The 22,018-nt window shown below is 31.9% G+C and overlaps 2 protein-coding genes across 2 annotated transcripts in view; both read left to right on the top strand.

Annotated features, from left to right (window-relative positions):
- The window catches only part of LOC127701844 (uncharacterized), a 347,060-nt gene that overhangs the window by 115,737 nt on the left and 209,305 nt on the right, over positions 1-22,018 (top strand). The window lies entirely within an intron of this gene.
- On the top strand, positions 943-8,027 carry LOC127701835 (zinc finger protein 184-like). Its single transcript, XM_052205808.1, has 2 exons — positions 943-1,118; positions 5,210-8,027. The coding sequence occupies exon 2, from the start codon at positions 5,250-5,252 to the stop codon at positions 7,005-7,007; it is 1,758 nt and encodes a 585-aa protein (XP_052061768.1). The 5' UTR covers positions 943-1,118; positions 5,210-5,249; the 3' UTR covers positions 7,008-8,027.

The following is a 22,018-nucleotide window of genomic DNA, read 5'->3' as shown; positions in this document are numbered from 1 at the left end:
CTATTCTGAATTGGTGGCAGAAATTTTAAATGTTTAAATTATCCTTGCAATATTCATTAAATATTTTTTTATTCATATACATTTTTTTCAAATATGTAATCCGAAGTATACGGGGCAATGGCACGAATACAGTACAAAATTCCCCGATGCTACACACAAAAAAGACATAATTTGCAAATGTAAAATTTTGCGGGTAACAATAACTGCAGGTAACAACAATAAAAATAATTTATTGTTACCTGCAGTTATTGTTACCCGCAAAATTTTACATTTGCAAATTATGTCTTTTTTGTGTGTAGCATCGGGAAATTATTGTTACCTACAATTTCCGTATGAAATTGGGTCCCTCTTCGGAAATACATTTCAGTAATTAGCCTCGGAAGTAACAATTATTATTTCTTACTGTTACTTTTTGCGGGTAACCGTAGCCAGTGTCTATATAATTCTCTTTCCCGTGCCAGTACACTACCGAAGAAATATATATCATACAGAACTTTAAGAAAATATGAATATTATGAAAAATTCTTCGATAAGTTGATTTTTGCGTAAAAAAATAACCAAATATTAATATTTCTAGATAATTGTTTAAAAAAAAACCTCATATTCAAATCATCAATATAGTTTATCTTCTTGACTCACATGAACTGCTAGATTAAAAAAGAAAATTAGGAAGGGACATGTAGCAAGTCTACTGAACCGCCTGGCCGAGGAAAAATAACGGGTCATTGATAATATCCCCTCGATGCTTTCAAATTTACAACGGATTAATTTTTAATACAGATACCGATCACAGTGTCAAACAAAAGGTAAAACCAGAGACATTGTATTATATGTCTCTGGTAAAACAGTACTGAATATCTGTATCTTGCAGATCTTGCATTCCGGAAATTAAAATGCGTTCCGTTATTGTAATCACATTACATGATTGTAAATGTTTCCGTTTTCAGTTGGAGGGAAGTTTCATCAGAAATTATATTATGAAATGTATACTTATTAACTATTTTTGGCGATTTCGATCACAAAAAAATATTTTAACTACGCCATCAATTTGTGCACTTTAAAAGATGAGCCAGTAGCTGTTCTGAACTTTACGAGTAGTTTGCCAGCAAGGTTGCAAAGTTAGTATCAGTCAGATAGACCTCAGTGGGAAATCTAGTGCCAAAATATTACCTCCCCTGCAAACACTGAAAACTTGATCTTCCGTTTTAGTAAGCACGTTATTAATTATAAAGTTAGAGGAAATTGTTCTGGTAAAATAGTAGCTGCAGAACCATAGCTCCTAGTCTTAGCCTGAGGTCCATAATTGTGATATTTTTTTTACTTTTGCATACTCTACATGTATGATACTGAGTCTATGGTCATCAAATTGTCCAAAAATATCATAAGGACGAGAGCTACGGTTCCACAGCTAGTCAAATAGTCACAATAAAAATAGATTGAATAGAAAACAAAGTTTCCGTATAATGTTACCACCTTCATTAAAGATTGCAAACAACGAGTACAGCAGGCTATTGGAGCTTTGTGTAAAACTGGTTTTTATTGCTATGTGAATAAATTCCTGGAGTACCAACTTCAATTTATTTTTCTACTGGCTGTTAACCTCTCTGGAACATGCCAATAATCTGTAAATGTGTGCAGCTAGATCATGTAGATCAGAGAAGTTTAGGGGGAAAATCCAGTGGAATCGATTGATATTCAGCAAAGATAAACACTTTTGAAATTAAGTTACTAAGTATATTTAAACAGAACTTATCCTAATGTAAACATTGAATGTGAATAGATTGAGAACATTGCAAATACATGCAAAGAAATCTAACAACCTTTTTTTAAAATTCTACAAATTCAAAGATATACAATGATATACATTGTAGTAAAAACGGATAAACTACTTTGTAAAAATATTTTTCTTTAATTTTTTAACCTGCACAACACAACTTTTAAATGGTTATATTCACGAAAAGACAATATTTTTATATTGAAAAATTGCATTAAAAAAGCAGACCGGTGTACTCGAAAACTTAGATGTCAAAAATGGGTATATTATGGGAAATTGTAACATGCTAAAGACTATGAGGCTTACTATGTGGAACACTCCATTACTGGTGATCTTTAGATTTTGTATGTACATGTACTTGATTTTTCCAATTTTTGTAATCAATATATGTCATGTATGTTGTCTTTTTATACATAGGCGGATCCAGGGGGGGGCCACTGAATCACTGAAGCATGACTGGAGCAGCCCCCTTAGGTCAGTCAGTGATTTGTTTTTAAATAACTTTAAATCAGTATCGTTACAAGTATTGTTTTACTATTGATTTTTTTGGACTTTTTCATAAGAAGAATGACTTTTCTGTTGTTCTCATGTTATCTGTTTTGCCACTGGGCCTGCAAAGATGCAAGTCACTGACTGAGCAATTTAAAAAAAATACTTGATGTATAGGGAAAATTATGCAGTACAGCATTTTCTAGTTCTTTGTTATTCTGTCTTAAAAACTTTGGTATTGCGCAATAGCAAGAAATCTTCAATTGCACAGTATTGCGCAATAGCATGAAATCTTCAATTGCACAGTATTGCGCAATAGCAAGAAATCTTCAATTGCGCAGTATTGCACAATTTCAAGAAATCTTCTGTTGCGCAATAGCAGGAAATCTTCAATTGCACAGTTATATAATTGCGCAATAGCAAGAAATCTTCAATTGCACAGTATTGCGCAATAGCACAGTATTGCACAATAGCACATTATTGGGCAATATCACAGGATTGTGCAATAGCAAGAGATCTTCAATTGCGCAGTATTGCGCAATAGCAAGAAATCTTCAATTGCACAGTATTGCGCAATAGCAAGAAATCTTCAATTGAAAATAAATACTAATCTTTTAACCAATTTCAATGGGATTAATTTAAAGTCTTTAATTTTAGGGGGTTCTAACCTTGTATTACTATTTTGGATATTGGGCCCCATTTTTAAATGGTCTACATTGAGGTTCAAAGAGTCCAAAATTAAAGTTGAAACTGAATTATTGCAGCTCTATAATATGCTGAATGTTATTGTGCATTTAGATTTTTTATTTTGGGCCCTGTTTTCACATTAGTCCATATTAAGGTTTGAAGGGTCCAAAATTAAACTGTGTTTGATTTCAACTAAAATTAAATTTTTGGTGTTTTTTTTATGTGCTGAATATGACCATGTTGTTAGATTTTGGATATCAGACCATACTAGGTAAATTAAATGTCCCATTTGAAATTTTTAAGATCTTTGACCACATTTATTTTGTGTCAGAAACCTATATTATGTCAAAAACTTGATCACAATCCAAATTCAGACAGTATATACATCAAGCTTGAATATTGTGTCCAAACTTGCCCGAACTGTTCAGGGTTTGATCTCTGCAGTCGTATCAGGCTGCGCTTGGTGAAGCATTTTATTTAGTGTATAAAATAATTGTGTAGAAGTACAGGCCAGTCTGATAGGGATAATCCAACCTTGTCCTTTTTTTTCATGGATCAATGATTACAATTTTCAGTTTATGTACAGTAATACATTGTACATGTACAAAAATGTACCTGAAGTAAGACCTTAATCTAAAAGATTTTCAGCATAAACATTCAACCATAATTACTGTAGATTCATTATTATGGCAATCGTGGGATACCAATTTTTGTAGATTTCGTGGCACGGTAAATGTGAAACATGAATCTAAATGATTAACAAGGTACACATTTTCTATTGGCTTGTGTGCAGACTTTGGCAAAACCATGAGATCAAAAATATCCATGAAAATACAATATTTCCTAATTCCACGAAAATTCATATCCCATGAAAATAAATGAATCCACAGTATTAAGGCAAAGGGAGACAGTTCAGTATATGCACTCTTTTTATGCCCACGTTGTAGAGGAGAGGGCATTTAGTTTTACCCTTGTCCGTCTGTATGTCCGTCCGTACGTACCTCCATCCCAAAGTTGGTTTCCGTTCTCTAACTTTAGATTGCCTCTACCAAATATTATGAAACTTATACACAATGGTTATTACCACAAAATACAGATCAAGTGTGATTTTTGGTGGCGTCACTTTAACCGTTCTAGAGTTATGCCCCTTTACAAATGGAAAATTTGCTGAATTTTTGTTTCCATTCTCTAACTTAACTTTGCCTCTACCAAATGCTATGATACTTATATACACAATGCTTATTACCACAAAATACTGATCAAGTTTGAATTTTCGGGGTGTCACTTGTAGTTGTATTGTTCTAGAGTATGATTATGTTCCTTTATAAATGGAAATATTGCTAAATTTATTGTTTCTGTTCTCTAACTTTAGTTTGCCTCAACCAAATGCTATAAAATTTATATACAATGCTCATTACTACAAAATACAGATCAAGTTTGAATTTTGGTGGTGTCACTTTAACCGTTCTAGAGTTATGCCCCTTTACAAAGGTAAAAATTGCTGATTTTTTTGTTTCCGTTCTCTAACTATAGTTAGCCTCTACCAAATGTTATTAAACTTATACACAATGCTTATTACTACTAAACACAGATCAATTTTGAATTTTGGGGGTGTCACTATTATTGTTCTAGAGTTATGCCCCTTTACAAATGGAAAAATTGCTGAATTTTTGTTTCAGTTCTCTCACTTAAGTTTGCCTCAACCAAATGCTATGACACTTATACACAATGCTTATTTTCACAAAACACAGATCAATTTTGAATGTTGGTTGCGCCACTTTTACCATTCTAGAGTTATGCCCCTTTACAAATGGAAAAATTGCTGATTTTTTAGTTTCCGTTTTCTAAATTTAGTTTGCCTCAACTAAACCCTATGAATCTTATAGACAATGCTTATTACCACAATACACATATCCAATTTGAATTTTGTTGGCGTCACTTTTACCATTATAGAGTTATGCCCCTTTACAAATGGAAAAATTGCGGAATTTTTTGTTTCCGATCTCAAACTTTAGTTTGCATCAACCAAATGTTATGAAACTTATACTTAATGCTTATTACCACAAAACTCAGGTCAAGTACCAATTTGGGAAGCGTCACTTTTACCGTTCTTGAGTTATGTTCTTTTATAATGTTGTATGCAAGAGGGGTCATCATCGGTGTCCATGGGGACACATTCCCCATTTATTTTTATTAGTTTTTGACTGTATCATGGATTCATGTGTATGAGAACTAGATGTTTTTTCTATTCTTTTACAGACAAAGCATTCCTGCATAGTTTGAAAGAAGATAATTGATAATGAGCAGTATAGAAATAAAGTTTAATGGAGGAAATGAAAGCCAGAAGATATTCATACCCTCAAGCACGGGCAAGAAACGAATACATTTGGTATTTACAAAATCTACCACAGAACCACCTAGAAATGATAAAACTATAGACAAGATAGAGACTTTAATTATTGGGGAAAAGATATGGTATAGTTGTAAAGTATGTGATGCAAGATTTACGTTACTTCACTCAGCTCGAAATCATGTCAGATTGCAGCATGTTGCACAAAAGAAGTTTCTTTGCAGTTTATGTGGTAAGGGTTATATAACTACAAAAGAGTATGAGAAACATATGATGGTACATGCTGAAAGGCCTTATCAATGTGAAATGTGTAGACGGAGGTTTGATACTGAAGAAAAATTGAAAATTCACTTTGAAGGTCAGCATGCCAATAGGCCTCGTAATTTTCAGTGTGGAAATTGTCATAAACTATTTTTAACAATGCAACATCTTAAAGAGCACATTTTGATTCATTCTGATGAAAAGAATTTTACGTGTGAGATCTGTTACAAGAGCTTTTTTCGGGAGACCTCCTATAAACTCCATAAAAAAACACACCTTATTGGACCTTTCCCATGTAAGATTTGTAAAAAAGAGTTTAAATATGAAAAAACTTTACAGACACATATTAATTTCAAACACATAGACAAGATAATTGTACCAGAGACAACTGAAAATATCTCAGAGTCAGGAGACGGGAATACTTCAGAAAAATTGAAAGAATATACTGCAACTGAAAATGTCACAGATGTGGATCCCGGAAGAGAAGAGAAAAATGACGAAGATAGAAGAATTGAAATGGATGTAGCAGATGAAAGTAAAACTAAAGAAAATATGTTTGATGAAAATTCCAAGGGAGATTCTGATAAGTTAGAAACACTGAATAAAGCTGAAGACGATACAATAAAAGTCAAAGAAGAAAAAGAAGAAGTGTTGTTCCGTACCAGACAGACAAATTTCACATGTGAGGAGTGTGGAAAAGTTTTCAATAGGAAAGACAACCTGAAAAACCACATGCGTTTACACTCAGGTGCAAAGCCATTTGTATGTACCATTTGTAACAAGAGCTTCCGTCAATCTGCACACCTTTATCGTCATACAAAATCCCATACTGGGGAGAGAAATGAAATCTGCACAATCTGCGGTAAGGCATTCTTTCGTCCTGAACATCTACGTAAACATCAACTGCAGCACCTGCCTCCAGAGCAAAAACCTTTCAATTTCTGTGAACTTTGTGGAAAAAATGTCATTAATATGAGGAGACATATAAGGAGGATTCATGAAGAAGGAAAATCATTTTTTTGTTTTGATTGTAAACAGAAATTTAGATTTGAGGAAAACTACAAAAACCATGTAGTACATGGACAACATATAAAAGAGAGCCATATGAGAAGAACTTGCCCTATCTGTCATAATGTCTTCTGCAAGCCGGCAGGTGTCAGAAGACACTTGAGAAATGTCCATGGACAGGATGGAACTGTCAAACCATATACCTGTTCAGTTTGTCAAAAAGGCTTTGAGGATCAGCAGGCATTCCAAAAACATGTTGTCAAAGGTCATGGGTTACTGGGTCAAGTTAAAAGAGCGAAGAAGCCTCTAAAGAGACCATCACCTGATGAAAGTGAAAGTAGTACAGATAATGACAGTGAGGATGAGGAAGTGATGGAAGAGCAAATGGTTGTAGAAGAAGCTGTTACTGATACTTTTGATGTATTAGAATATATATAGATCAAAATATTCATTTGTATACATGTGGTTTAGATTTTGGTTTTTGATTTTGTTTATCTACATTTTAGTAAACTATTATTTAAGTGAATCTGTTAGTGAAATATTTGTTTGATTGGAAGTGTCATGAGATAAAAAGAGTTGTAAAAAAAAATGAAAAACACCCAAAATTGTGATTTATTTTTAGACAAGTCATAAAAGAGAATTTTTATAATCTGAGTATCTTAAGACCTATAAAACCCATAATTTAGAATTTTTATTTACCAAAAAATGCATTGAATATGATAATGAAAAAAGTTCAAAACCCACCATATTCAGATAAAAAAAATAAATTTCAAGTATAATTTAAAGAAAAAGGTTGGGTTTCAAAAAGTATTGGTTCAGCACCAGTAACCATCAGTAATTAATTTCTGAGACCCAGAGTTTAGCATGCAATACAGGATGGACTGTGTTTAAACAGAATACCTCTTTTAACTTCTGACTAATATCATGAATATGTAAATTTTATTTGTATAGGTTCTGTTCTGTTAAATTTGATAATGTAGATCCAGGGTTCACCACAGAATGAAATTCAAGGGTGGGGGAGAAAGTTCATCAAATCAGAGATTGTGTGTTGCATTGTCGAATTGTTTCCAGTTGCGCACAAATTGTTAATTATATGCCTTACAAGTTATATGCCTTACAAGTATTTGTTATATATAGCTATAGCTAATTTGGAAAGGGGGGTCTCACATACATTTTGTAGTTAGTCTTATTTATTATTAGTGGTCAACGAACTTGTAGGAACATATATATATATTTAACAGGGAGAAGTAAACACCTAATGTGGCTTCCTAGATTGCAGGGATATTAAAGTGAGGAATCCACATATAACATTGCTTTTCATGTAATAAAGTATGCATTATATAATTTTATTATTTTAAATAGATTTCTGACCAATTTAGATTTAATTTAAATTGTCTTATGGAAAACCACATGGTAAAAAAGATAAAGAAATTAATAATAAAATAAATAACATATTTAGTCACAGAATTTCAAAGTCATTTCAACCAAATTTAGCCTATTTAGCAGTTTGATCATATTTGTTATGTAGAATTTTATTAAATTAACTCCTCTCTTTTCCAATACAATTATGTAAAGGAATAACATATATCCAGTTTTACACTTTTCATACTTTAAATGAGTTTTAAGATAATGACACTCCTATCCTTCATGTCCTAGTTGTTGATCTAACTGTCTATTAATAACCAGACAATGTTGTCTGTTATTTAGGTGATCCCCAGTATTTTCCCGCTAAAAGAGCACATGTGACATGCCACATGATTGTCAACAAAAGGAACATGTGGTCAGGCAATTCATTTGTTTTCTGGATTACTGCTTTTATTAATTTATTTAGGATATAACATTCCATTTAAGGTACAGTCATACATTTGCATTTATGGAATACCGGTAGCATGGGTAGTTTGCAAACAATGTTTACTTTTCAAATTGAAGAAACTGGGTCATGATCGTTCATTGGTCGTTTCCTTGTTCAACCACAAACCAGGTAAATAATATAATCAGCTGTCAGTGTACATCCCTTGAGGCAATGTTCATACCAATTAACAATAATTAGATTTCTTAATTGCCACTGACATGATAATTGGATTAGGGATAATTATCTGAAATTTTACCTCAATCAATTAAATTTTCAAGTGTGGCATACAATAAAAAAAAGTGTGGCGCTGGGAATTTTAGCGTGGTGCTAGAAATTTAAGCGTGGCGCAGCGCCACGCTTAAATAGGTCATGGTGATCCCTGTAGATCCCCTTTTTATAAGACTTCTGTCATTAAAGAGACAAATGCAGGAAGGTGATATATCATCACTTTATATGCACATTTGTGTACTTGAATTTTGAAAAGGTATGGTTTCAACCATTGCAAGAAAGCCCATTACAATAAACTAAAATAATTAGATTTTATAACTTAGTTAATTTCAATCCAGTCTATCGTCCTGAATATGCATGAAATAGTTGCCACTGGACGTTAAGCAACCAACAATCAACCAGTCTAACACTCAGTCATTAATATGAATCAATATTAATGTTAGCAATACTTTAAATATTTGTAATTTAACAATATATACTTTTTGTTTTATGGGTTTAATACTATTTATGAATGTACCATGTACATTTTTTTTATTATTATTTCTCTAATAAGTCAGCGGTGCCCTATTGTAACCCATCTGTTCGTTATCATGTATATTCTGCAATAATTCAAGCTTGCCTCAACGGATTTCCATAATTTTTATGCAGTGTTAATACCTATAAAAGGAAAGTCCCTGTTTACTTTTTGTGAAATTTAAAAAAAAATTGTGATGAATTTTGTTAAAAAATCAAATTTTCAAAAGCATCTTTTTGTACCACGTAATAGAAATTCAACATAGGTATAACATGCTACTGTGGATTCATTTATTTTCGTGGGAACCAATTTTCGTGAATAAGGAAAACTTACATGTTCATGGATATTTAATTTCGTGGTTTTGCCGAAGTCTGCATATAAGCCTATAGAAAATTTGTTATTCGTTGATCCACGAAATCCACGAAAATTGGTATCCAACGAATAATAATGAATCCACAGTATTCCAAATTGATTCTTGATATCAAAATGTAACCTTATGAGATGTTAACATGACTAAAAAGGGGGAGGGGGTAGGATATTGGGGAATTGGCTGTATTATAAAAAGTTTGATTTTGATAAAAAATCGCTAGTTTTTTTTAGAAACCTACATTTGTGCTAGGATTTCAACAAATTAATTATAGAATAACTAATCGAAGAATTCAAATAGAGAAAAATATTCAACGAGTGACCGAACAACACATTAATTCACGAATGCGTGTAGCGCATGAGTTAATTATCAGTGTTGTTCGGTCATGAGTTGAATATTTTTCGATATTTGAATTCTTTGATTAATTATTCTTTTTATTACATTGGGAAATGGCTTTTTTTAATAAAATTAATGTAGAAAATGTAAGGAACTATATCTTTTTTCTACGCATTCACAATTTGTTTTGATCCAACGTTATCGACGTCTTGACAATGCCTATTGTTGTATGACGTCATAGAGTGAAATACTGTAAATTCAGAAATTATTGCGTGCATTTATTATTGCGATTTTGTCATTTTAGACTAAAATGCGATTTTAATTTTTGCGATATTGAGAAAAATCCTGTTTAATTCATATAAAAAATTTCAAAATGCGAGTTTTAATTATTGCGATTATAACCCTGTCGCATTTTTCGCAATAATAAAAACATCGCAATAATTTCTGAATTTACAGTAACCACATTTATTTCACATGTGAAATTATCAGTTTTTATTTGACTGGGAAATCAATGTAATTCATTGCTACCAATGTAATAATGGATTATAATATGCTATGCTAAATTGATCCTAGGTGTCTAAAATAACAAAAATTGTGTTCAAAATGTACTTTTTTTTGAAAAAATCACAAATTTTGAGAAACGTATTTTTATGTTAGGATCCCAAAATAATTGATATAAGGGTATAATATGCTATTCTAAATTGATTCCTGTTGTCATAAATTATTGGTCAGCTATCATTTTCTAAGTGGCACCCAAAATACAAAGTGTTTGAATTTTAACAAAGTTTTATACTATTTATCAATTCCTGTTGTCAACATTTATGAAAATTGATATACCATGAACCTGTATAGCTTTGTTTGCAGCATTGTAAACTATTTGTTTCTTTTCCTCTCAACCATGGTCCTTGCTGATATGTCAGTTTCTTGTTCTTAGCTTATGTATGCTAAAATTTAACCAAATGGTTGTTTGTTTTTTCAGCTCTTTATTGGTTGACAATATGTTGAAATTCAATTATGATGCTCCTTGATGTCAAATGTTTCACTGTTCTCAAGTTTTGTGATTTTGTTGTCTATTGTTGATTATTATAAGAGATTTAGTACAGTTCTTCTCATGGTCATGCAGGTTACAATATAAGCTGGGAGAGATTTAGTACAGTTCTCATGATCATGCAGGTTACAATATAAGCTGGGAGAGATTTAGTACAGTTCTCATGATCATGCAGGTTACAATATAAGCTGGGAGAGATTTAGTAAAGTTCTCATGATCATACAGGTTACAATATAAGCTGGGAGAGATTTAGTACAGTTCTCATGATCATGCAGGTTACAATATAAGCTGGGAGAGATTTAGTATAGTTCTCATGATCATGCAGGTTACAATATAAGCTGGGAGAGATTTAGTACAGTTCTTCTCATGATCATGCAGGTTACAATATAAGCTGGGAGAGATTTAGTACAGTTCTCATGATCATGCAGGTTACAATATAAGCTAGGAGAGGTTAAGTACAGTTCTCATGACCATGCAGGTTACAATATAAGTGGGGAGAGATTTAGTAGTTCTCATGATCATGCAGGTTACAATATAAGCTGGGAGAGATTTAGTACAGTTCTCATGATCATGCAGGTTACAATATAAGCTGGGGAGAGATTTAGTACAGTTCTCATGATCATGCAGGTTACAATATAATTTTGGAGAGATTTAGTACAGTTCTTCTCATGATCATGCAGGTAACAATATACATGATATAAGCTGGAAGAGAATTTTACAAAAGTTAATAATTTCAAATTGATAATTGTATTGGAAAATGTCCTAGGGCTCTCTATACTCTGAATTATTTGGAGACATGGTCTTTGTATGGCCTCTGTATATGTTTTGGCTTTATGGGCCCATTAATGCTGGAGGTTTTATTTTTGTATTTATTCAGTAAGTCTTTTGTATTTGTCTTTTGAAGTGTTTGAATATCCTTCCCATCTACCTCCTTAGGATAATTATGTAATCAGCCTCTTTCATACAAGAATAGTAAAAATAAGAATATTTATTGTTCCAATTAAGGGATCATGATGCATACATTTCCAATTAGGTTTTTAAATCTTTGTATAGCTGTTATAAGATATATTTATGTTTAACTATTATGGTAAATGTTTATTGAAATTATTATGTGTATTATAATATTGTAAATAATTTGTACAAGTTTTCATAAAAATAAACTGTTCTTATTATCAGGATAATCACTTTTTTCACTTTCAATAGAGGAAGTAGCCTGAAAGACTATAAATATAAAAATAAGAAGATGTGGTACGATTTCCAATGAGAATTCTCCACCAGAAACCAAATGACGCAGAAGCTAACAACAAATTGTTATGGGCAAGGATTTATTTAATCAGCAGCATATATGATAGTGTAGTCAAGCAAATAAAAATTTACTATTAATAAATCCGTCATATATTATCATAAGATATCATTTATACAACTTTTAGCTCATCATGAAAACTACTAATACAGTGTATATTTTATATCTGATACCGGTATAGGGCCCTCGGTAGCTGAGTAGTCTAAGAAGTCTAGCTACAGGAATCAATAGCCTGTCATCTTTGAGACTAAGTTCAAACCCAGCTTTGCTTCAATCTTAATTGACAAGAATCAATAATTAAGTTAGAGATGTGTTCAAACTGGAATTAGGTAAAAAAAAATTAACTAATTGGTATTGTGAAAGGACAAAGCCTTTCGATTATGGACATTAAAATAGAATAAAATTCCAGATTTCACAAAAAGTATCAACAAAAGTTATTTTCGCCCATTTGAATACACATTTGGAATTCAAAGCTGATGATTAATAGACACAAGCTTAATAGTTAAATACAGACTTATCTATTTACTTATATTTTGGTGTGCACAAGGTAATGCTGTTCTCTGAGTGTTTGTGACCTCTAGACATTTAATCTTTAGATGTGTACCACTTTAGTCTTTGGGAAAACATGGTTTATTTATTTGTTGTTATTGGCTTTCAGCTGGCATTATAGGCCTTTCTCATATGAATTGTTGCTCATTTTGTCCTGTCTGGGTCTTTCATTGCAGACTATTCGGTGTGGGTTTTGCTCATTGTTGAAGGCATGGCAGTGACCTAAAGTTGCTTACTTCCAAGTTATGCACACTCTGGTAGAATTGGCATTCATACCACATCTTATTATATTAAACACCCTTAAAAGAGGGGGTATATTGCAATCCCCTTGTCCTTCCATCCATCCATTGTCCTATGAATATTTTGGTCACATTTTTCTCAAAATCCACTGAACAGAATGACTTCACATTTGGCCAACAGTTTGACAGTTATGAGTTGTAACATATCACTTTTTGGATCTGTTGGACACATACCTGTTTTCAGATACTTTGAATAATTAGTGGGGATTTTCTTAGCACGACAATGAGTGCAGACCTGCCAGCTATCCAGATTTATAGGTATATCTCCCATGAGAGGTGTTGACCGGAATTTTGAAATGATTTATTATACATGGACAAATATTTTTGTCCAGGTTGATCAACCACACGGACGCTGTGTCTAAAAATAAAACATAGGAGTAAAACTATTTTTGGCTAATATCTTTAATACTAGAACAATTAGAGAAAAACTGACAGGGTAATAATGGTCTCCACAAGAAGTTCCTTCTACCCTGAAAACACCTTTTTTTTAAGTTAATTCCCATGAAACTTAGATTTTTACCTTTAATATTGGCATTTCCTTGCCATTGTTTCAAAGACCCTAAAAGCTAGATTAAAAGTGTAAATTGCAAAATGACCAGCATGACAAGATGTATCCACCATGAAAATTTGGCTGTTATCGTAAAAACTATAGGAAGTGTAAGAGGTATATACCCTGAAAAATCAGAAAATAAAATGCTTCGCTGGGCGCAGCTTGATACGACCGCAGAGGTCGAACCCTGAACAGTTGGGGCAAGTATGGACACAACATTCAAGCTTGATACAGCTCTGAATTTGGATTGTGATTAAATATTTGACACAGCATAGGTTTCTGACACAGAGAGAAAGTGGTCTAAGAACTTCAATTTTTTTAATTTACCTATTATGGTCCAATGTCCAAAATCAAAATACATGGTTAGATTCAGCATATCAAAGAACCCCATATATTCAATTTTTGTTGAAATCAAACAAAGTTTAATTTTGGATCCCAACTTGCACAAACTTGAAAACTGGTCCCATAATCAAAAATCTAAACACATGTTTAGATTCAGCAGATCAAAGTACCCCAAGAATTCAATTTTTGTTAAAATCAAACTAAGTTTAATTTTGGACCCTTTGGACCTTAATGTAGACCAATTTAAAAAACGGGACCCAAAATTAAAAATCTAAAAACACGGTTAGATTTGGCATATCAAAGAACCCCAATAATTCAATTTTTGATGAAATCAAACAAAGTTTAATTTTGGACCCTTTTGACCTCAATATGAACCAATTTGATAGCGGGCCCACAAATAAAAAATCTAAATACATGGTAAGATACAGCATATCAAAGAACCCCATATATTCAATTTTTGTTGAAATCAAACAAAGTTTAATTTTGGACCCCAATGTGGACCAACTTGAAAACTGGGCCAAAAATCTAAAATCTAAATACATGTTTAGATTCAGCATATCAAAGAACCCCATATATTCAATTTTTGTTGAAATCAAACAAAGTTTAATTTTGGACCCCAACTTGGACCAACTTGAAAACTGGGCCCATAATCAAAAATCTAAACACATGTTTAGATTCAGCATATCAAAGAACCCCAAAAATTCAATTTTTGTTAAAATCAAACTAAGTTTAATTTTGGACCCTTTGGACCTTAATGTAGACCAATTTAAAAAAACGGGACCCAAAATTAAAAATCTAAATACACGGTTAGATTTGGCATATCAAAGAACCCTAATAATTCAATTTTTGATGAAACCAAACAAAGTTTAATTTTGGACCCTTTTGACCTCAATATGAACCAATTTGATAGCGGGCCCACAAATAAAAAATCTAAATACATGGTAAGATTCAGCATATCAAAGAACCCCATATATTCAATTTTTGTTGAAATCAAACAAAGTTTAATTTTGGACCCCAATTTGGACCAACTTGAAAACTGGGCCAAAAATCTAAAATCTAAGTACATGTTTAGATTCAGCAGATCAAAGTACCCCAAGAATTCAATTTTTGTTAAAATCAAACTAAGTTTAATTTTGGACCCTTTGGACCTTAATGTAGACCAATTTAAAAAACGGGACCCAAAATTAAAAATCTAAAAACACGGTTAGATTTGGCATATCAAAGAACCCCAATAATTCAATTTTTGATGAAATCAAACAAAGTTTAATTTTAAACCCTTTTGACCTCAATATGAACCAATTTGATAGCGGGCCCACAAATAAAAAATCTAAATACATGGTAAGATACAGCATATCAAAAAACCCCATATATTCAATTTTTGTTGAAATCAAACAAAGTTTAATTTTGGACCCCAATTTGGACCAACTTGAAAACTGGGCCAAAAATCTAAAATCTAAATACATGTTTAGATTCAGCATATCAAAGAACCCCATATATTCAATTTTTGTTGAAATCAAACAAAGTTTAATTTTGGACCCCAACTTGGACCAACTTGAAAACTGGGCCCATAATCAAAAATCTAAACACATGTTTAGATTCAGCATATCAAAGAACCCCAAAAATTCAATTTTTGTTAAAATCAAACTAAGTTTAATTTTGGACCCTTTGGACCTTAATGTAGACCAATTTAAAAAACGGGACACAAAATTAAAAATCTAAATACACGGTTAGATTTGGCATATCAAAGAACCCTAATAATTCAATTTTTGATGAAACCAAACAAAGTTTAATTTTGGACCCTTTTGACCTCAATATGAACCAATTTGATAGCGGGCCCACAAATAAAAAATCTAAATACATGGTAAGATTCAGCATATCAAAGAACCCCATATATTCAATTTTTGTTGAAATCAAACAAAGTTTAATTTTGGACCCCAATTTGGATCAACTTGAAAACTGGGCCAAAAATCTAAAATCTAAGTACATGTTTAGATTCAGCATATCAAAGAACCCCATATATTCAATTTTTGTTGAAATCAAACAAAGTTTAATTTTGGACCCCAACTTGGACCAACTTGAAAACTGGGCCCATAATCAAAAATCTAAACACATGTTTAGATTCAGCATATCAAAGAACCCCAAGAATTCAATTTTTGTTAAAATCAAACTAAGTTTAATTTTGGACCCTTTGGACCTTAATGTAGACCAATTTAAAAAACGGGACCCAAAATTAAAAATCTAAATACACGGTTAGATTTGGCATATCAAAGAACCCTAATAATTCAATTTTTGATGAAATCAAACAAAGTTTAATTTTGGACCCTTTTGACCTCAATATGAACCAATTTGATAGTGGGGTCCACAAATAAAAAATCTAAATACATGGTTAGATTCAGCATATCAAAGAACCCCATATATTCAATTTTTGTTGAAATCAAACTAAGTTTAATTTTGGACCCCAATTTGGACCAACTTGAAAACTGGGCCAAAAATCAAAAATCTAAATACATGTTTAGATTCAGCATATCAAAGAACCCCATATATTCAATTTTTGTTAAAATCAAACAAAGTTTAATTTTGGACCCTTTGGACCTTAATGTAGACCAATTTGAAAACTGGACCCAAAATTAAAAATCTAAATACACGGTTAGATTCGGCATAACAAATAAATAAATGTGGTCAAAGATTTTACAAATCTAATGCACCATACTGGTCTTCCTTTATAAATATGCATTTCTTTAAACATAATTTAAAAGCAGTGTAAGGGAAGTAACCAAAACGTTGTATTTGGATTACCTCCCTTACACTGTTTTAAATTATCTTAATTGTTCATTAACTTTATACATAATTTAAAAGCAGTGTAAGGGAGATAATTTCAATGATGTATTTGATTTATCTCCCTTACACTGCTTTAAATTAAGTTTTTTACTAAAGTATTTGTCCATTAATGAGGACAACCTTGTTTTTCCCCCTTTTTTGCCCCTAATTCTTAAACGGTTTGAGCAATAACCCCCCAAAGCAAATCCTAACCATCCCTTTGTGGTATGGAAACTTGTAGTATAATTTCAAAGAGATCCATACACCGTTCCACAGTTATTGTCTGGAAACTAGAAAATGCTTATTTTTGGCCCCTAATTCCTTAACTGTTGGTACCATAACCCCCAAAATCAATCCCCACCTTCCTTTTGTGGTATTGAACCTTATGGTAAAATTTCATAGAGATCCATTCACTTAAACTAAAGTTAGAGTGCGAAAACTAATGCGTCTTCGGACGACGACGACGCCAACGTCATACCAATATACGACCACAAAAATTTTTTTGCGGTCGTATAAAAACCTGTCAACCTGTTTTGGAGTTTCCTCTACTTGTAGGAGTCGGATGTTGGGTAGTTTGTGTGGTCTGTTTTTATGTCATTTTTATTTTGGTAGAGCATATGTTCAAATTGAGTCCTATGAATTTTCATTTCATCTATAAAATAAAAGAGAAATTCGGGTTCTTTACTGCTGAAAAATTCAAACCACAAAATTTCCCAATAAAACAAATAATAAATAACTTTATCGTTGTGGTAGATTCTGATTGATCTGTTATCACACTTGATGGTAGTCATGGTTTCAAACATTCAACCAAATTTTTTTTCTGAGATGACTTGGTAATATATGTCATTGAACTAAATGGAAATCATATTATGGTGTTCATTTTTTGATTCAGCCATGCTGGATCTATGTGATCACTCCGGATTTGGAGATGGTGCAAAGTTCTAAGTTGAAGACATGTCATGAAAATTATTTTGTGTTTCTATGACTTTCAGAAACTTTATACACCATTTTAATCATCAACTGCCAACTTTTAATATGTTATTTGTCCTTAAATTAAGAAAAGGTTGGGCGAACAACTTCTTTATTTTAGATATACACTTGCATATAGTTCCTTTGTGAATCAAAATTTATATTAATTCACATCTATTAATTAATGTGGAAAATGTGTTTTATCAAGTTCAAGCAGCTGATAAGAATAATGAAAGTGTTTTATCAGTATTTTATGTTCCTGTAAGCCATTGAATAAAATTAGTTCAAGATGTGTATTGATATGAGTTGATTCCCACACTTTTTTGAAATGCTATTATTCCCATTCTTGCATTAGGCAAATAAGAATATTGATACATTACAAGTATGATTTACAGCTGCCACGATTTTCAAACAATTACACTCAAAGGTGTAAGTATTAATTGGATTAAACTCCAATCAAATGCAGTCTTAATTGACCACAGTTATATTAATATATCATGACAGTTGATAATCATACTGTTATTGAGGTCAATAATTTGTGTATTCAGTTTATTAAACATCTAATTGAATACACAAAATCTTCACCTCAATAACTGTTAAAAACAGTGTCATAATCATCTGACATAAGTTAATAATTAAGGTATATTTAAATTACAATTATCTGTAATTTGGTCGAAGCAATAAACAAAATTGCATAATTCTTACCTGAACATTTTCTGCAATAAATTTATTTGTATATTCCCCATTATATTGCTATTTAACAGTAATTGGAAAAAAAAAGATGTAAAAAAATCTTGAGTCTCTTCAATTGAAATATCAAAATAATTTGCAACAATATTGCAAAATTCTCCATCTTTTGGCAATAGAAATGAAATTTTACAGTGAGATTATGGAAATGAAGATAACAAAATAATTATTGAAAGTATGGTCAGAAATAAGCATTTTGTATAAGTTTCATAACATTTGGTTGAGGCAAACTTAAGCGGATGGAAACCAACTTTGGGATGTACGGACGGACAAGAGTAAAACTTATTGCCCTCTCTGCTACGGCGGGGGCATAAAACTTTGAGACTAGCTACAAAATTGGCTGAATCACGACATCCATGATGCATTGATTTTTAATGATTTGGTCAATCTAAACCAAACTTCATCTTGGTGAAATAACACATGAAACATCCTTAATAAAATTTCTCACTTTGTTTTTTCTGTAAAAACATGGCTTTTTAGAAGCAGCCCTTTTTCTGACTTTTTTTTCTGTTTTGAAGACACAAAGCCAAATCTTCAAACTTTGAATGAATGATGATTTGGAGACTTTTCTCATTGGATGTGTGTAATTTTTTACCACAGTGCAGTGGAAAATCTAGTGTCAAAATATTACCTCCCCTGTTATACTGAAAACTCAATGAGCAAGGACGCTATTAATTTAAATTAATTAGAAAAAGTTCTGGTAAATAGTAACAATAAAAATTAATTGAAATAAAAACAAAATTTCCATATAATGTTATCATTTCGCTCTAAAAAATAGCAAACAATGAGTACAACAGACTAAAGGAGCTTTGTGTTAATTTAAAATTGGTTTAAAATGTTGCTTTGCAATTAAATTCCATGATTTTTCTACTGGCTGTATTCCTCTCTGGAACATGCCAAATATCTGTATATGTATGTAGCTATTACATAGAAGTTCAGGGAGAAAATACCAATAGGAATCAATTGATATGCAGCAAAAAATAACACTTTTGAAATTTAAGTTACAATGTAATGTACTAAGCAAATTCAAACTGACCTTATCCTGATGAATGTGAATAGATCGAGAAGATCACTTATACATGTACAGAAATCGAGATGACCTTTTCTTAAAATTGAACAAAAATAATAAAAATCTTTATACGGATAACCTACTTTGTAAAAATATTTACCTTTTATTTTTGAACCTGCACAGACACAACATTTTTAAATCATTATATTCACAAAAAGACAATATTTCTATATTGAAAGTTCACATGACAAGAGGAGACTGGTTTACTCGAAAACTTAGATGGAAAAATAGGTTTATTTTTGGAATTTGTAACATGCTAATGACTATGTAGAATACTCCAACAAGAGTTCACACGCTGAAATGTCTCGCCTTCTTTACTAATCATTTATTTTATGTTAATAGTCCTAAATATAAAGCTTTACTACAAGTAACACACAAACTTAACATGATCCACGAAAATGAGGTCAAGGTCAGATAAACCAAACCAGAAATACATGTACACCTTACAATCATTCAATAAACCAAACATAGTTGACCTACTGCTTATAGTTTCTAAGAAACAGTCTTAACCAAGAAAACTTAACATTGACCAATGAACCATGAAAATGAGGTAAAGGTCAGATGATACCTGCAAGACAGACATATACACCTTACAATCCTTCCATACAACAAATATAGTTGATCTATTGCTTATAGTTGAAGAAAAACAAAACTTAACACTGAGAAATGAACCGTGAAAATGAGGTCAAGGTCAAATAAAACCTGCGAGACTGACATGTACATCATAAAATATTTCCATACACCAAATATAGTTGACCTATTGCATATAGTATTGGAAAAAAAAGACCAAAACTCAAAAACTTGACTACTGAACCATGAAAATGAGATCAAGGTCAGATGACACCTACCAGTTGGACATGCACACCTTACAATCATTCCATATATCAAATATAGTAGACCTACTGCTTATAGTATCTGATATATGGACTTGACCTTGTTCACTGATCCATGAAATGAGGTCGAGGTCAAATGAAAATTGTCTGACGGGCATGAGGGCCTTACAAGGTTCGCACATACTAAATATAGTTATCCTATTACTCATAAAAAGAAAGAAATTAACATTAAAAAATGTTGACTTTTTTTACGAGTAGTCACTGAATTATGAAAATGAGGTCAAGGACAATGGACATATGAGTCATATCTCATATGATATGACAGACGGAAACTTCGTAACATAAGGCATCTATATACAAAGTATGAATCATCCAGGTTTTCTAGCTTCTAAAATATAAAGCTTTTAAGAAGTTAGCTAACGCCGCTGCCGCCGGATCACTATCCCTATGTCGAACTTTCTGTGACAAAAGACGCAGGCTCGACAAAAATTGGTGACCTAAAGGATGTTTAGATTTTGTATGTACCGGTACATGATTTTTTCCAATATTTTTTATCAATATGCAGCAAAGATTAATATTCGCTAAATTTCAGTTTCAAAAGCTACTAATGCAATCATCTTTATAAATAATGAACATAAAACATCGTGTATTTATTTGCCTGTATATTTCTAATAACACTGTTTAACAACCTTTTTCTTTAAAATCTAGGATTGTTTTATTCAGAAAAAGCTTACAATCAGTATCGTCAACAGCATGTTTTACTATTGATTTTCATAAGAAGAGTGACTCCTGTTGTTCTCCTTAGTATTAATTTTCATAAGAAGAGTGACTCCTGTTGTTCTCCTTAGTATTGATTTTCATAAGAAGAGTGACTCCTGTTGTTCTGTCATTGGTTTTGCCACAGAGGGAGTCTACAGAGTCCCATTCATATTTTCATTTTATTATGAAATTGGTCTGCAATTTCTTACCAAAATTGGCGGGACGGTTCTTAATAAAAAGAATCATTTCATTCCTCGGTACTGGCTACAACACTTAAACTCTTTCAGGTTGATGTACATATCTAATTCTATAATTTATTCATCCACCTTAAACGGCTAATATTGCACAGTTTATATATAAAAAAAGGAGACAAGATCATGCAATCAAAAACCATAAAGATTATAAGACACCACCATGGTCAGAATAAAAGAAAACCACAAAACACTACAGAAAATTAAAGATTAGGCCACCTCTACCTCATCAGAAACCAAGAGTGAACTAAGGTTGGAAGGTAAACAGTTCCTGTTTCAGGGATATTGTAACTGTTGTCTCATGTTCGTACATCCAAAGTTGCTTAAAGTAGAAGTTCAAAGTTCAAATGAAAGACAAAGGCTTAAATTTGTTTTTTTTTTTTTAAATTATCAAAAATCAACAAGTTCATACATATAAAAATTTAAATGATTCAATATACGGGTACATATGATATCATATCATATGAACAGCCATTGTAAAAGTTCAATGGGAGGACTACAATTCCTCATCATATTTGTTAACAAAATTCTGTTTATAAAGAAGACAACCAAACAAAATCAACCCATGCATCTATATTAAATAACTGCTTTGAAAGCGTAAAATTTATGATAGTTT

The sequence above is a fragment of the Mytilus californianus genome, unplaced genomic scaffold, assembly GCF_021869535.1.
Source record: "Mytilus californianus isolate M0D057914Y unplaced genomic scaffold, xbMytCali1.0.p SCAF_5, whole genome shotgun sequence".
Classification (NCBI taxonomy): domain Eukaryota; kingdom Metazoa; phylum Mollusca; class Bivalvia; order Mytilida; family Mytilidae; genus Mytilus; species Mytilus californianus.
Note: the sequence above shows the minus strand (reverse complement) of the source record. Positions and strands in the feature narration are given on the sequence as shown.

What these genes read in the sequence shown, in the direction of transcription:
- LOC127701835 (XM_052205808.1), top strand. Translation starts at nt 5,250, where the DNA reads ATGAGCAGTATAGAAATAAAGTTTAATGGAGGAAATGAAAGCCAGAAG.